Source organism: Nanorana parkeri, unplaced genomic scaffold (genome assembly GCF_000935625.1).
Source record: "Nanorana parkeri isolate BGI_ZX_2015 unplaced genomic scaffold, ASM93562v1 scaffold732, whole genome shotgun sequence".
Lineage (NCBI taxonomy): Eukaryota > Metazoa > Chordata > Amphibia > Anura > Dicroglossidae > Nanorana > Nanorana parkeri.
The window spans coordinates 245,284-262,747 of record NW_017307000.1 but is presented as its reverse complement, the minus strand read 5'-3'; the positions used below and the strand labels follow the sequence as shown (position 1 = coordinate 262,747).

General features: G+C 40.0%; 1 protein-coding gene across 1 annotated transcript in view; it reads right to left on the bottom strand.

Moving 5' to 3' along the window:
* Nucleotides 1-12,322, bottom strand: part of TOX (thymocyte selection associated high mobility group box) — a 214,255-nt gene extending 201,933 nt beyond the window's left edge. Inside the window, exon 1 of the mRNA XM_018564196.1 lies at nucleotides 12,100-12,322. Coding sequence (XP_018419698.1) covers nucleotides 12,100-12,201 — 102 coding nt within the window. The 5' untranslated portion in view covers nucleotides 12,202-12,322. The remainder of the gene's footprint in view (nucleotides 1-12,099) is intronic.
* Nucleotides 12,323-17,464: the final 5,142 nt, after the last annotated feature.

The window sequence follows — 17,464 nt, the reverse complement described above, 5'->3', positions numbered from 1 at the left end:
CTCTGATCCAAAAGCTGAAAGATTTTGATAGATTCCCTTAGCTTGATGTGGCATACATATCGATAATTAGCTTGTTTTGATATATCATAAATGGAGCTTTCTCTGCAGAAAAGTCTTTTGCTCTCTCCATCATAATACTTCAACTCGCCAAGATCACTAACGGTTTTGGAAAAGAGAAGCTCTTAATATTGTGGGCAAGGGAAGCAAATCAAACATTGGATCAAAAAGAGTCCTTGGAAGCTCAATGACTAGAAATTATAATACTGTACATTAAACAAAAATCATATTGAAGAACAGCTGAGGCCATTAAAACAGACTTTTATGAACCCATCTGACATAATTCAATATTGATTTAAACAGCTTAACTCAAACCACGTACAAGATATATTAAATCAGCCAGTCATGGCTGAAAGGAATGAAAGTATTTTATGTTGCTATAAACATGGGTAATATGATTTGCATGGCAGTTTTCAAATACCATATGTAAATATGTTTAAAAAGGAAATATTACTAATTATCCGGCCTGTAAACACTTGGGAAAAATCAAGAGCTGGGCAAGTTGTGAATAGCCATAAGGGTCATTTACAAATGCAGACAAATCTGCATACATAGCTTGCTCTACCTGCTTTGTGCATCACATATCTGTTTTTCACAAGCTGCAGTGCATGCAATTTGGTGCAATGGCAATATACACTTTGTGACATCATTTGTGACAGTATGGTCAGCGATGGAAAACATTTACAGAAACTTAAGGAAAGAAAAAATGTTTGAGGGCTCGTTCACACTCTAGCTTGCGTGTGCCAGTGTGCACTGTGTAGGGGCAGTAAGGGGTGTTGCCATGCTCATTTACAACACATCACAATGTGTCACAAAATGACAGTTCATATAAGTCTATGCACTGCAGAGCATTGCCATATGCCTGCATGTTTATGCAACTCATCACAACCCACCTCAATGCAGCACTGTGATGTAAACAGGGAGCATAGAAACAGGGAGCATAGAAAACAATTCACACCTGGGCGTTTTACAGCGCGTTCCTACGCTCTGTAAAACGCTCAACATGTGAAAGCCAATGATTGCCTATGGGCATGGTTCCCACCTGGGCGTTTTACAGCGCGTAGCAACGCGCTGCAAAATGCCCTACGCCCAAAGAAGTGCAGGAGCTTCTTTGGGGCGTATTTGTCACATGTATCCATTGCGATACATCCAGGTAGCCCTCGGAAACGCGCGTTTGTCGCATTTTTTTTACAGCGAATCGCGGTACAAACGCGCGACAAACGCGCATATTCGATACGCCTAGGTGTGAACCCAGCCTTAGATCCACAGGGCTCCACAGAGTCAAAAGGGCTGATATGGTAAAGACTAACCACCACAAGCTGCCTGCACTTTAGCACTGTTGTTGCCTAAGAAACAATTAGGACAGGTCAGGTTCACCTTAATTATCTAAAATGTTTTATGATCATTCAAAAAGTTTGGTATCATTCTCTTCTACTTTCAAACTTTTCAGACCACATGTCAAAAAGTACTTATAAATACCAACACTGTTATTACAGATGGACACTGACACTTTTTATGACATACTTTGTTCTCAAAATAGTTCTTTACAAAGTACTATAAATCGGGTAAGGATAAGCTTGTATTATGGAGCAATTCAAAAGGAGAAACATAGCAGAGGAATCATCAGGGAATCAGCTATAGTTAAAAAAATCTTCCTCTTCCTTTTCAATGAATCCATGTTCTAAGCTTCCTAACAAAATGACTTCAGCCTAAAAAGCTACCCTACAGCTATTCTGAGTTCTTCTGAAAAGCTGTCAAGAAGAATAACGAAACATATCATGTGTGATTTAATTTCCAATAATAAAATGGGGCACTTTTCACCCAAAAAAATGGGCTGAAAATCTCGGCTTATACTCGAGTATATACGGTATGTTGTTTTTTTTTTATATATGGCACGTGACTACAATTCTAGCCCCTAAATTTGTAGCATACATATTAGTTTAAATAAAATACTTTTTTTTTTTTACTGGACCAATTCTGGGAGCCATATATTCAATGTAACTAAAAATGACAGTGGGCTTCTAACTTTTTTGAGTTCTTTACATTGTTAAGAATCAAAGCAGATGTTCAATGTTCAGATGTACAATCTTGTTGCTTATCACTAGAGGACTAGGTGTGGCCAGGCTTGCGAATCAGCAGTGGCAAGGCCCACAGCATTTTCCCACCCTACTGTAGTGCAAGCAGCCACAGCCAACATGAGAGTGAGCCGGTGGGTCTCTGGGGGGCAGGGGTGGGGGGTAATGCGAGATGGATGTTCAGGCCAGCGGGGAAAGGGGGGTTGGGTGGGCGGGGAATAGGTATTGCTCTGGCCGGAGTCCGTCCAGTTTCTGGCAACTAGTGATGTCACTTGGCAGGAGCTAGGTGGGATGCTGGCCATTCCTAGTTGCTAAGAGCTAGGCGGGCAGATGTGTATGGCTCTAACACATGATGTGCAACGCTGGGACGCTCTGGCCGGAAAGGGAGTGGCACATTGTGCGGCAGAGCGGCCATGCCACTCTGCCCTCCACCCCCCATGTGACTCAAAGAGATGCCACCTGAGGCAAAAGCCTCAGGCTGCCTCATTAAAGGGACAACATTGTCCCCATAAAAATCCAATGTATTTCAGAGGTTTAGAAGTGTCCCCTTAATTAGAACATATATACTGATGAGAATAAAGACTGTACTCAAGGAATACATTGTGGAGAAGACAAAATATATAGAGCTGCAGCTAACGATTATTTTCAAAATCGATTAGTTAGCCGATTATTGAGTTCGATTAATCGGTTAATCGGATAAACAATAAAATACATTTTAAAAAATGGCTCCAGTGATGGACTACTAGTTTGTATCGAGGTTGTAGTCCATCACAGGAGCAAGCTTGGAGCGGTGGAAGTAAAAAAATGGTGTGGTGTGCAATATAGTGAAATGGAAAGTGTAAAATTATACAGCAATGAATGCAGAATGGCATCGGCTATAGAGGACTATAAATCCCAGCAATAGTACATTATACAGCACAATGCAGAATACCACCAGCTATAGAGGACTACAACAAATCCCAGCAATAGTACATTATAGCTGGCGGTATTCTGCATTGCGCTGTATAATGTATTATTGCTGGGATTTGTAGTCCTCTATACAGGGCAGTGCAGAATATCACTGCAGCGTTTGTGGACCCGTGAACAGGGCCAACTGATCGGAAGCCGATTAATCGATTATTGAAAAAGTTGACAACTTTTTCAATAATCGATTATAATCGATTATGTCGATTAGTTGTTGCAGCCCTAAAAATATATATACTGTTGTATATCTGCATGCTCCACAGCAGCTGGTTCTGGCATTAGGCTGACAGAACCTCCTATACTGCCAGCAAAAAAAAATGAAATTTGAGCACCTAGCGGAAGATGGAGGAGTGGATGGCTAGGCAGAGCAAGTGTGCTATCATGACTGATGAAGTATAGGAAAGATGAAAGCAGAATAGTATGTTCTTTCATTAAGATTTACTCAACTATTACATACTGAATAAGAGGTGTGGCCACAAACTGTTTTTTTTATTTCATGAACCATGGGCAGTGCATCTACATGAGGTTGATTCATTCAACCTCTGATCACTTAGTAAAGTTTATGTTCACTTTGATAGCTGAATGTTAATAAAACACATTTTTCTAAAAATGTTCCCTGCACATGATTGAGTATTCAAAGTGAACATATGTTTACCTTATTTACCAACCTTTAACCTTCAATATGACAACATCAGTCCGATAATTTCAGTTTTTTCCTCCATTGCAAGATGGAGTAAAAAATGGAATGGGCACAATAGTGATATCCTTTCTGATAATAAGGGAATCTGTGCATGGATCCCCTTCTGAAGTTACATGTTTTGATGTTATCAGACTTTCTAAAGCCTTGCTTTTTTCTTTTGATATTATTTAAAGCTGAACTCCGAGCACAAACACTTTCATTTAATATTTTCCTTAATTGCAACAATGGATATAAATCCACTTTGTGTGCGCCAGATATAAAACCTAGTTATTACTTATTACCATGTAAAATTAACTGTGAAATCATCACCGAGTCGCACGTAGCCTGTGCAGAGAGGAGAGCGGTGGAAGATACCCAGCAGACTCCACCCACTACCAGCTTCCTGCCGAAAACTATAGGAAGGTGAATACAAAGCCAATCACCCCGCACAAACAGAGAGGGCAGCAGTTACCGGTCTGTATGACAGGAAGCTCATGCATAAAAGTTTCACACTGCATAGATCTGGAAGAAATACACAAAGCACACCAAGATTCAAGTAAAAATACACATGCCTTTTGTATTTAGACAATATCTGCTTGTCCGGGAGATTAGCTTTAAGCAAACCGTAGTCATTTACAGCAACAGTCGAACTTTAATTTGCTGTTTTCACAGCCAAATGTGGAAGAGTCTCTATGTAATTTCTCTGGACATTGATTTCGATTGTGTAAATTGGGCTTACAATTGCTACAGTAATAGCACATCAGTGATAGCCATTCAAGTGGTACACAGTCCATGAAATGAGATAATAAATCACTACAAATCTTTCTGCAAAAATGTGCCTATTACAAGATCCCTAATGATGCTTACTCTAATTTATCATACGTTTTACAATTCTGTCTATGATAGAAATCCTATCCTGCTGTGGGTCCCCAGATACCTCGTGACTCTTTAGAGAATTGACCTATTAAAAAAAAAAAGACATCTTTTGCCTTATGACATTTCTGTCTTCATCTAATTGTATAAACACACCTTAATATGTGAGTGTCAAAGACTTAAAAAAGCCTTTCTTATAATCAGAATGTAAGTATGACAAGCATTCAGAGTCATTGACAAAATACATAAAACAATGTGCATGTTTAATGTTTGTACACTCTGGTTACTAGATATAAAGGGAACTCTGACTGCGTTATGATTCTATTATTCCAAGGAAATTATTTTATCAGAATGAAAACAACGCTATTTTCTTCATATAGATCCAGTTAACAAAAAAAAAGCAATTTTTGTGTGCATGTGTGTCTCATTAGTTAATAGTTGTCCATCTATTAAAGGACATTTCCAGTCAAACAGCAAAACAAAAAGATGAAACGTATTTATTAAAACTGTTTTACACATAACATAAAACACATACTTAAGACATTCACCCATCCCCTGCAATACACTACGGATGGAAAGCTTAAGGAAGATGACAATACTTTTTAGAGCCCGCCGTTCTGCTTAGACCATGCATCTATTCTGTCTACTGCTCTTGGGACTACTGGTAAACATCAATACTCTAATGAAGCCTATGCAGGGTTCACTTATTACATCTGGACCCCCTCCCGCTATAAAAATCACTGCCTAATAGAACTTCAAAAATGGACCTGTAAAGAAAAAAGTAAAATACATACTTACCTCATCACAGTCTTATAGGTTGCAGGGTTACATCACTACTCTCCCACTGAGCTTCCTGGGGAATGATTAGTACTGCAAATCTTGCACAAAGACAAACTAGTACAGTGCAAGAATGTCTTATTGTGAGACTTGGGCTGCTCAGCATTTCCCGGAATCTTACTGGAAGTAGTGTGATGTCACACTCCCCTAGAGAGCGTGGGTTAAGGTATGTTGATAATCAAACTTTTTTCTTTACAGGCTCCTTTTTCAAGTAATGTTAGGTAGCAATTTTAGCTAATGCAGACCTTGCATTTTATGGTCCATGGTATGTAGCAATTCAGTGTAAGGAAATATTTTAGATAGCTGCAAAATAAGAATATTTAATGGAATACATACTGTATGTGAACTATGGATTAGGATATTTTTCTAACATGATTATTAATATGCATATTATAAAAACTTTCATGTATTGTGAAAATGGAAAATGAGAAACTAAATGGAAACTTTCAGCATAGTCACTCAACGTATTCTTCAACATTGCTGTTCTACGATTATCTTTTGCCATAGTTCAAACATCATGCACAGTTTGCTTATCAAACACATGTGTCTTAATATATGTAGCAGCAGCAGACATATCACATTATGCACTGATGAAAGCAAACAATATGCAACCTAAAATATAAAACTGGGCTTGATTTGGACATCCTTAATGGAAAAATCAAGTCCTCTTAAAGGGAGATATTCTCTTGTGCTGTCCTATTACCTAGGGAACACCATTCTAAATTGCCAAATCCACACATAACGTAAACATGCCTAAGGTAGATTATTTAACTTGAGTGAACTGATTATATGTTTCATATATATGATTACATGATAGGCTTTGCTTAGTGTTATACTGATCTGTGTAATGTCAGGTGGTTCTTTGTATATAACTATGGAGAATCCAGCAGGGTTTATTCTCTAAAGAAAGTTTTCTACACCGAGAGTCCCAGACAATTTGCACAACCTAGAGGGATGTGTAAGTAGTAAAACTCACCTTGGTGCATCATGGAAACCAGGATTTCCTCAATATTAGTAATACCTACTATGCATCTAAATGGTTCATCTAATGTAGAACTAACAGACAAGAAAATCTCTTCTAGTTGATAAAAACAAATACTATGTAGACTCTAATATTGCAAGAAGGAGAGAAGAGATGAGAAAGCCAGGATCACAACAAGGTTTTGAGGCAACTAGGTAGGGGTAAGTAAGTGGTCACTATCTTTGCCAACCCATTCTGGAGAAAATTGAAACCTTGTCCAGTCTGATCATATCAGAATAATTCTATTTGTGTTAAGCATGGCCCTAAAAACATTTAGAGATGATTATAACAATTTCACATATTGGTTGTACCCTCTTGATGTATTTGTCCTTTCCGCTCAGCTCCAGAAATCCTTGCACTAAAGATAAAAACTCCAGCTACCCCAGTTCCCAGCAAGGGTGGATGCTGCATTTCATTCCCTTACATAATCCAGTATATATATTTCCAGGACAACTGTAGCATGGCCCTGAGCAAGAAAACTGTGCTGCAAGCTTGGTTTAAAATATCAGAAGTCTGCAATTTGATGTGAACCATTTTCTGTCATGCAGTACATTTATAATAAAAATGCAGGCACAAGTATGCAGCTATTTTACTTTAACTTATTTTATTTAACAAACTATTGTTCATAGGGTAATGAGGTGTACTCATTTCACACTTGGCAAATAAGCATATGAGAAGAAGCTGAAGACTGCACCTGTGCTGAACCTCCATTTCCTACCTATATCAGTATAATAAGCTATAACGTTTTCACTGAAATTTTGTAAAACTGGGTCAGATTTCTTTCATTGTTTGTTCCGCTTTACTATCCTTAAAACAGATCTTGCACTGGCCATAATCGACCTGATTCCTGCCTCAGCTGAGAATCCAATGGGAGAAATGGTCCATTTAGGCGTATACATAAGAAATGATAATGACCACTTCTAATTGCAGAATTTGCTGGGTTTTTTGGTATAGCCAGAAACTTTAATCTGTTGCAAATGTGCACTGCTGCTGCCCACTGGCTGAATTTGACTAAAATCATTGGAAAGTCCCAGCAAGTGAGAGGATGGGTATATGTCTCCCCATCTGTAGTTCTCAGAGTGATATCTGTCCATCTTCATTCAACCTCAGGCTCATCCTAGCAGGGCAAATGATGGGATGTAGAAATATATACACCTTTTAAGTGATCATGGAACTTTTCTACCAGGCTACCAGGCACCTTTTGGCGTCAGAATGATTCCTTTTTCCATGGGAACACAGAAGCCTCCTGACACATTGAACATATCTGCCAGTAATAATTAGCACTTCCAACAATTACATGTGCTCAACAATTCTGCAAGCATGTTAAAAAAAAGAGCTGTAGCTGATAATCAGTTCAAGGTATGTTTCAGTCATCATGAGATTTGTGCATGTAAAAAAATGTTATTCAGTGGACCTGGCCTACCTACATAACGGCTTTCACTTTTCCTGGCATCTTATGAATTCCCTTTCTTCTCGATTATCTCAAATGTGATACAGTAAATATAAAGGTTTATGTATGCCATGGTGCTAGATCCACCCTATCTGTAAGCCCAGTGTAGCCTCATTTATTAATCATGTAATAAGATGCTTCAGTTCTATACAAAATGTATTATTTGTTGTGTGAACTTTTTCTTTGACTATGACATGTAATGGCAATGAGAGTAGCAGAACTTGCTTTGTGGGCTAAGATTTATAATGTACCTGCCTATCAAGTCTGCTGTCTATTGCTGGCCTTAGGCTACACAACTGATTTTCAATTGAACACCTTCATTATTGAATCTCCTGAGAGTGATTCAATTTTTGTACATCATGTGGATCTTGTACATTGTCATCATTTCAAAATTTAACTGCATCACAGAAATGTTTAATGGTCTTCGCAGACTGGAATATTTTTCCTATAGTTTGTTCTAACTCTTCCCAATGCGTCTTATGACAATCTGCAACAATCTCCAAACAATTTCCGGCAGCTAAACATACAAGTGGTTGCCAATCTAGATAGTGTGTGAGAACCTACAGGTTAAATAGCCCCTGCATTGTTCAAACCCCAATATTTAGAGATACTTTCAAAAAGCAAAAATACATTTCAATGAACTTCAAGAAAAGAAAACCTGTGGCACCTAATTTGCCCAATTCCACATACCACTGAATCAATAGCAGTTTATTAAATTGAAAATTCCATGAACAGATTTAAAAAAAACAGTTATTTGTGGGCAATTGAAAATAATGACTCTTTGTAACCATACATAGCCATTAATGCAGTGAAAGTGAAGAGCAGAAACGTTCGACGATTTTATGTTTGCGCATTCAGTCCATTCATCTATGAAAGGTAATATCTTAAATACAAGTCATCTCTGACAGCATAATGGCATGTTTTGGAAAGATATGGAAAAAATATCTAAAACATTGTAAGCTGTGATGGAAGCCTTAAAATAACAACAAAAAAAACCCCAGAGCTTAGAATGTAATACAATCTCTAATACCAAGATGCAGTGCAGCCAGGACAGTAAGCATGATCACTTATAAGAGATGAATATGTAATAATTGCATATGTTGCTTAACAATAAGTGTAAATGCCAACTTGTAGGGGCAAGCTCTTCTGGCAATGTAATCTTTAAACACATCTCCACATGCTTTCATTACCCTGAGAGGTAAAATATCTGTATGAGTCGAAAGTGAAGGGGCTGTAGACTTCATTTTCTCCTGAAGGAGCTTAGCTCACGAAATCTAGTGTACATTTCTTTGAGGCTCACCATAGGGAGCGGTGTAGACCATTATTTTCTCTCCTACTGATAGCAGGGGTCAGGCTCCCTCTCATCGGAGAGACTAACATCTGCTAGAAGTGTCAAAATATCATTATACTGCTATCATTTTTATGGTAGTAGATGTTTCATAATACAGAACAACACTGCACAAATACAGTGTACCAAAGTCTTGCACATCACACTCATTATATATGGTAAAAGAGCCAAGAGCAATCTAGCTAGATCAAATATGTTTCACCATAACAGTGGCATCTATCTAAATTTGTCTCTTGCCTTTGTCAATTCCCGTTTTAGATGTACTGTTAGCTTCGGCTGCACAACGTAATATTTAAAGAAGCCATTTATTGATTAGTGGCGGCTATTTGATAGCTGGACAAATGTCTCATAGGTAGCTATCCCTCAAGCTACAAGCATTACAAGATAGGCGTCTCAATGAGTTTGTCCACGTTGCTATCACATCTCCTGCTCTTTGAAACACTAACCAACCAGTACCAGCACATTCACTGCACAACTGCAATAATCTGACTTTCATTTGCTTAATAATTACTAGAAGCTTAAGCAGGAGTAATGCAGAGCACAGCAAGATTGAGGTCATCACAAACAATGTGCATGAAAAAGGGTTATAACAAGCTAGAAACTATCCCCAGTGAATGTCAGCACATTTTATTTCTATATATAGAAAAACATTTTCTTTTACAGCATAATGTACTCCAAATACAAACGTTTCAAAATAAAAAACGCCCAATATTAATAACCAGCTGTATACAAAGCAACATAAAAAAACAACAACACTGAAAACGGTAAACTAAACACAATACAACAAAATAAAATCCATTCCTGATGTAGTCCAACTGTTTATGCTTTGTATTTAATGCAGTGTAGTGCTTTTCAGTCCCAGCATTTCTGATCTATGTCTACAAATGAATTGTTACTCAAGGGCAAAAGCCTCTTCATATAACCTACTGCATTAATGGAGTAGGAATCTAGCGGAGACATTAAAACATAAAGCTGAATCCGTTTTCTGGTGCATGTAAGAAATGATTGTAATTACAGATATGATGTAACTGCTCTCCTTGAAGTGCTGTGTTGGAGGTATAGTAATTAGTGACTTTTCTAATGTTGATGACATATCTTGTTACAGCCTGTAAGGTCACTGAACTCAATTACATTACTGGGATATTGTTACATTTAAGTACATTTGTGATGAAAGCAATTATAACAGAAGCCTATTTTCTAAACAAATGAAAAATATTTCTCATTGCCAGACTGAAATGTAGCATAATGCACCCTGCACTGTCTCCTGATGTATTCTCATTTAACGTGTGTTATGAAAACAGCTAACCTCTGTGTGCTGCAACAATCATTTGCACTAACAGAACCTTGATTAGTAAGGTTATTTCAGCAAATCCTTTGAAAGTGGAAAGCATTTAGATGCTTTAGGCACTATGTAGTAAACGTAAAGGCTTACAGAGATATGTTGCATTTACTATGCAGGTAACAGACACAGGCCATGCTTAATGTATCATGCTTAAATAAAAAGGTACAGTTCAGTAGATGCCAACTACTACAAATACATTGTGCAGGTTCAGCTACTGTATATGATTTAAACGTTGCACGTTATCAGTGTTCATACATAAGTTATCTGATGCAAAACGTAAGCTGTTATTGATGTACAAATATTATTCTATTGCCACTACACTTTGCATGCTAAATATAATAAGGCAGTGGAGAAGGGATGCACATGACTGGTCATTTCAAATGAAGTTAAAATAAATGCTTGCCTAATTGACATTAATTACAACTGTTAACAAGTGAACAGTAGCAAGTCCACTGTAGAGCAAACAATGCCAAACTTTTAATGTGAGGCACTAGCAAGTCCCACACAGCACTTTCCCTGGCACAGTTGTAAGTCTGGAAAGCTGCCCTTGTCATGTAATTGTTTTGTGCTAAACAAGCTATTTTTATTCATGCACACAAACCTCATCACATCAGTGCAGCAGAGTGTAATTCATGCATTGCTTCTCCTGCTGCCACTGTACAGAGAAAGAGCAATATGATCACAGTCAAGAAATCTTCCAAAACTCTGAGCAACTTAAATCCCATGGTGGCCATCCTGGCCAATGGATATAATAATAGTAATAAATAATGACTGTTGGCTCAGGATGTTTAACACACTTTGCAGTGGGAGACCATTAAATGCATTAGGCACCGCAAGCCAGTACCGAACACCCCCTAGATCCCTGCAAAACTTGTACCCCTCATCTGTAATAAACATAATGCTTTTGATTGACAGCATCACAAGCCACATGCTCACTTGCACAGTAGTAAAGTACAACAATCTCACAAAGGATAACATTCTAGGTGACTGTACAGGTTTTTTTTTTGTTCCAGCATCACATAAAACTCACCAAAACCTAACTGGACAACAGCAGCAGAAGCAGCAGTAGCAGAAGCAGCAATATCTAATAAATGCTTGTAGTTATCTGCAGGCAGTAAATGTAAAGTGGATGCTGTCAATGAGATCACAGAGCAAATGTCACAATAGAGAAACTCAGCTCATTAGGTAGAAGGAAAAGATCTATAATCTGGAGTTATCCTAATTTTATGGGAGAGCGTGTGTGCCCCATTGCCCCCCTAAACAGATCATCCAGCACATCAAGTGCAAAGTCCAGGTCAAGCAATTAAAGCGGAGTAGGGTGTTATCTGCAGCAAAGGGAGCGATGTTAGTAGGGATACAGTGCATGGCTTTGTGTGCATGCATAGGAAAAGAAGCAGGGCGGAGAGACAGCAAGCAAGGGAATTAAAAAAAAAAAAAAGAACACATGAAATCACCTTGTTACAATAGTAGGGGTCCAAACAGGGGGATGGTCCCAAACAGGGGGTGTCAGGAGATGCAGTCGCCTGTGCTGGTGGTGGATAAAACCTCACATCCATTGCACTGCACACATCAAGGAAACTCCAGGCTTGTAGGATGTCCAAGAGCAGAAAACATGTACTGATGCAAGAACCAGCCAGAGAAATATTTCACACCAAACAGCAACACCTTTCCCCTTCGCATCCGTTCGTGGTTTGCACACACATGTAGTAGCACAATCCTCCAGCAGGCACAAGTGTAGCAAGTGTGGCAACACACACACAGTGCGAGTCAGGTAACAAAGTAGCGAAGGGATTCTTCTCAGTAGTTTGGCCTCTGCTCGCTGCGCCCCTCTCTCTTTTACTAATTCTCCCTCCTCTGGATGATCTCTTCAACTTGCCGGACTCTTCTCCTGTTCACAGGGGAAAAGGGACCTGGCAGGGAATGTGTCTCTCCCCAGCCCTCGGAATGGCTGCCCCGTGCTCCGCTCAGAGGAGGAGGAGGGAGAGGAGGGAGAGTGTGCGTGTGTGTGCGTGTGTGTGTGTGTATATGTATGTATGAGTGTTTTCACTTATTAGACACGTTGGATCTGTTGACTAGAGCAGCGCCATCTACCGGTAGAAGATAACTTTCTCTTTGTCCTGCGAATGCCATGCTTTCCATACAGCTCCTATTTCACAAAGGGGCTCCGGGCTGCGGCGTCTACACTGCTGCTGCTACACTTTGCTTTACATTGTTTTTACTACATAGGTTAAAGTTCCTGGGAGATTGCTGAAAGATATGTACACTATTGCAGTGTTCTGTAAAAGAACGACATCTATTAACATGTCTGTGAATATTATAACACCATGCTGGATGTAGTTAAAGTACCCGGGAGATCACTTGTAGTTTCTACTTACAAAAATATGTAAACTACTGCAGTGTTCTGCAAAAGAACTGAATTTCTTAGGGTATCTGTAAGGCTGGTTCACACTTAGGCGATTTATCGTGCGGATTTAGCCGTGCGATATCGCACAAAACAGAGATTTGCATTAGGGATGCACCAATACCGATACTAGTATCAGTATCGATGGCGAGTATTTGGGCCAGTACTAGTACTCGCCCAAATGCTCCGATGTCTGGCCCGATATTTGCGCTTCCTGTATCAGGAAGCCGGGCAGCGAGTCATGACACGCTGCCTGGCTTCCTGATTTGCCGGGATGTCGGCTTCATGTGACGAAGGAGCATGGAGTCGGCTTCCCGGCCAATCAGGAAGCCGGGAGCCGTGTAATAAAAAAGAATATGGACACCGGCACTCCATCAGCAAGTAGAATGGGTCTATATATTGACGTACATGCAAAAGAAGTAGCATAGCACTGAGTGTGCTTTGCTACTTCTTTTGCATGTACGCCAATATATAGACGCATTCTACCTGCGGTTGGAGTGTCGGTGTCCATATTGTTTTGTATCACTGAGACGTTGACCATCCGTCGACTACCGATGCACCCATGTTATTCTGATAGATGAGCGGTCAGGAGTGCAATGCGTACATGGACGAGAGCCGTGTAATGATGCATTGCCCGGCTTCCTGATTGGCCAGTTTCTCGACCAATCAGAAGCCGGGTAACGTGTCATTAGCCAGATTGGCCAGAAAACTGGCTCCATTCTTTCTCATCACCTTGTGACGAGGGATCATGGAGACGGCTTCCCTGCTAATCGGGAAGCTGGGTGGCGAGTCTTTACACGCCGCACGGCTTCCCAGCTAATCAGGAAGCCAGGTGGTGAGTCATTACACGCCGCCTGGCTTCCTTAATAGGACTTCGGGTATTGGTATTCGTATCGGCGAGTACCGGAAAAACAATATGGTTATTTGTACTCGATACCGAAAAACCGGTATCGGAGCATCCCTAATTTGCATTCAAGCTGTTCACACCTTTGAGACTTGTCGCAAGGTAGGAATCGCCTGTCAAACAAGAAAGGCGCAGGAGCTATTTTTGGGCGGTTGTCACGTGGTTTGGGTCCTATAGGCATCTCTATGCATTGAAAACCGCACAACAACCACGTGGTTTTGAAAGGAAAACAGAAACGCGGGACAACCACGCAAAAACAGCCCACCAGCTCAGTCGCTTAGGTGTGAACCTAGCCTTAATGTTATAACACCATGCTGTATGTAGTTAACCACTTGAAGACCAGGGTGGAAAAGCACACTCCTGGCCAGGCCATTTTTCAGTATTCTGCACTGTGGTACTTTGACTGACATTTATTTAGTCATGCAACGCTGTACTGAAATTATTTTAAAACCATTTTTTGGGGACAGATAGAGCTTTCTTTTAGTGGTATTTAATCACCACTGAGGTGATAAACATTTATTATTACCCTTTTTGTTTGGTAAAGTATAACAAATGGGGTCACATCAGCTAAATAGACACCAAACATGTCAAGCCTTAAAGGATTATTGAACCCTCGTGTATTTATGCATATATCTACTGCTAGCAAGCAATAGATATATGCAAAAACATAAAAACAAAAGTTTACAAAAGGGTTAAAACGTACCTGTGTCTCCAGACTGACGGTTCTCGCGCGGCCATAAAGGATCATGGGGCGGTTGTTAAGATCTATGGCCGGGAGACGAGGAGAGACAACAAGGTAAGTCAATGGAGGCAGCGTGTACCTGCACAGACTCCGTGGGACAGGAAGTGTCAGGAAGAGAGAGGAGTCAGCGCTGGATCAGAGACCGGCACCAGCACTGGGGGGACTCCTGAAAACTACAGGAAAGAAGATGATCAAGAGGCATCATTTAAGGTAAGTTGTTACACTAGCATGGGGGGGGGGTTGCCTTTAATGTCACTTTAAAATTGTGTGTGCCTGCGAAATCGTGAAAAAATACCATACCCAAAATTAGCCATAGGCGACACTTTAAAAGCTTTTACTGATTATCAGTTTAGTGTTAGCAGTGACTGATGGCCCTAGAATTATTGCTCACGCTCCGACGTTCGCTGTGACATGTAACATGTGTGGCGCAATGGGCGCAATCATTGATTTCACACATAGGCGTACCCGACGCATGTTTGAGTGTGTGCATGGGGACTTTACAATTTTTTTGTGTTTAACATTTTTTTTTTTTTATATGTGACTATGCTTTTGTAACTTTCATTTTTTAAAACTTTTTTTTACACTTAACTTTATTGTTATCACATAGGGGGTAAAGAAGCGAGCTTGGAGCGGTGGCTACTTTAACACACACATAGGGACCATGGGGAACAAAAGTAGCCACCCTCCAGAAAGAAGGACAGTGTCAGCACCAATTCAGAGAGGATTTGAGGATCTGCAGCTGAGTGATAAGGTTCAGTATTGTTATCAGTTAAGGTACTTTTTTAGGATTTAAGTGTCACTTTAATATCCAGTAATACTGGTTGCAATTAGGAATGCATACTGATTTTTTAATACAATTAACTAATCTGGCTAAAACTCGTTTTTAAGGAAACCCATTCCACATTTTCATAGCTGTTACTATGAAGAAACCTTTCCATATGTGAAGGTTAAACCTCCTTTCCTTCAGATGCAAAGAGTGCCCCTTGTCCACCAAGTTCACTATATGGACCAGATCATATGCCCCTTGAATTGCTCTTCTCAAGAAAGAACAAATTCAGGTCAGTTAACCTTTCCTCATAGCTGAGCTCCTCCATGCCTTGTATCAGTACAGCTGTCCATCTCTGCATTCTCTCCAGTTCCCCAACATCATTTGTTGGTGCCCAAAACTGAACTACATATTCCAAATGAGGTCTAGGGGACCATTTACATGGGCATTACCTTGCGCTGGGTGTGTTGTGTTGCCATTCATTTGCAGTTATTGTGTATTTAATGCTAAGCTTAGGTGTGACCGGACCCTTACTAATGCAGTTTACAGGGGCAAGACTCTTAGGGGTCTATTCACGAAGCTGCATGCCGAGCCGATGCATATGCGTTCAGCTCGGCTGAGCCGCTCGGCCATGATCGGGAGCTGTACGGGCTATTGTGAATAGCCCATACAGCACCCCTTCAGTTCTACTGTAATACTACTAAGTAGTATAAATATACCTCTATTAAACACACTTTTTAACTCTCAAAAATGTTATATTGCACTAAACATGTTATGTAACCTCTATAGTACTTTATTTTGAAAAAATAGTATAAAGGAAAAGGAGTGGTGAGAAAAAAAAACTTAGGTTTTAGCATCCAATTTTTGTGTGTTAATTCTTAGTGGTGCACATAACAGGGTGTGTGGCAGGGCGTGTTCTTTTCCCACATACTTTGTACATAAAGATGTTTGCACAGGATCTTCGGTTGGCTTTAGTGACACTGGCTGTAAACACACCAAAACACGTGTAAACGCATGTAAGTGCAAGAAGTGTTTATCTGCTGACATCTCATTGACTACTTCTGTGAACTGTTTCAATGGACAAAGGATAGGTGCATCTAAAGGCAGACTTGTAAACGCACGTAAACACATGTCATTTTAAGTTTCTACTGTAGAAGCATAAACAAAGCATCTAGTCTGACAAATTTTGCAGACAGATCTCTACATAAAAATGCAAGTGGCAAGGGAAAATTGAAACCTTATAGTTATTGGGGGGAATTTATCATAGCAATTGCGAGTATTTGAACTTGCATGGAATATATTTGACGCACTTTGCACCAGATTTATGTTGCTAGTGTAATGGTCTTAATAAATTAGGTTATGACTTCTTAAGTTGTGATTGTTTTGTTAGGTGATGCTCCAGTTTCAGACAGCCGCAGAACAAGTGCAGATGAAAACAGGCGCAAAACACATGCAGTTGGAAAAATAGTGCAAGCTCAGGTCAAAACAGGCGCAAAACACATGCAGTTGGAAAAGTAGTGCAAGCTCAGGTCAAAATAGGGGCACATGTTAAAAGACAGATTTGCACATAAAAAATGATCTAAGAGGCTAAAACTGTTGCAATTGCCTTGATAAATTCCCCTTGTTATGTTTCCTTGACCTTCCTGTCCAGTACAAGACCACAAGGGACAGAACAGACTCCAGCAGCCGTCCATCTACTAGCTTAGAGGAGGCAGGAGGGAGAAAGGAGAGGGGGCATGGGGGGACGGCTATGTCTTGCCTTTTTGAGACACACACAGCTTACTAGCACACAAAAGCACTCCATAAGACCCTGCAAGAGAAAGGAGCCAACCTAAAACAGGATATCATGGCCAGCGCTCAGGGGATCAGCTGATTCTGCAAAAACTAAGGGGGTTATTCACAAAGCTAGCCGAAGGATCAGCAGTATATAAATGTCAAAATGTGCCGTCAAATTAAAGCCATATCTGGCTCCCAACATGGAATCAAATGTTAGTAGACTACAAGGT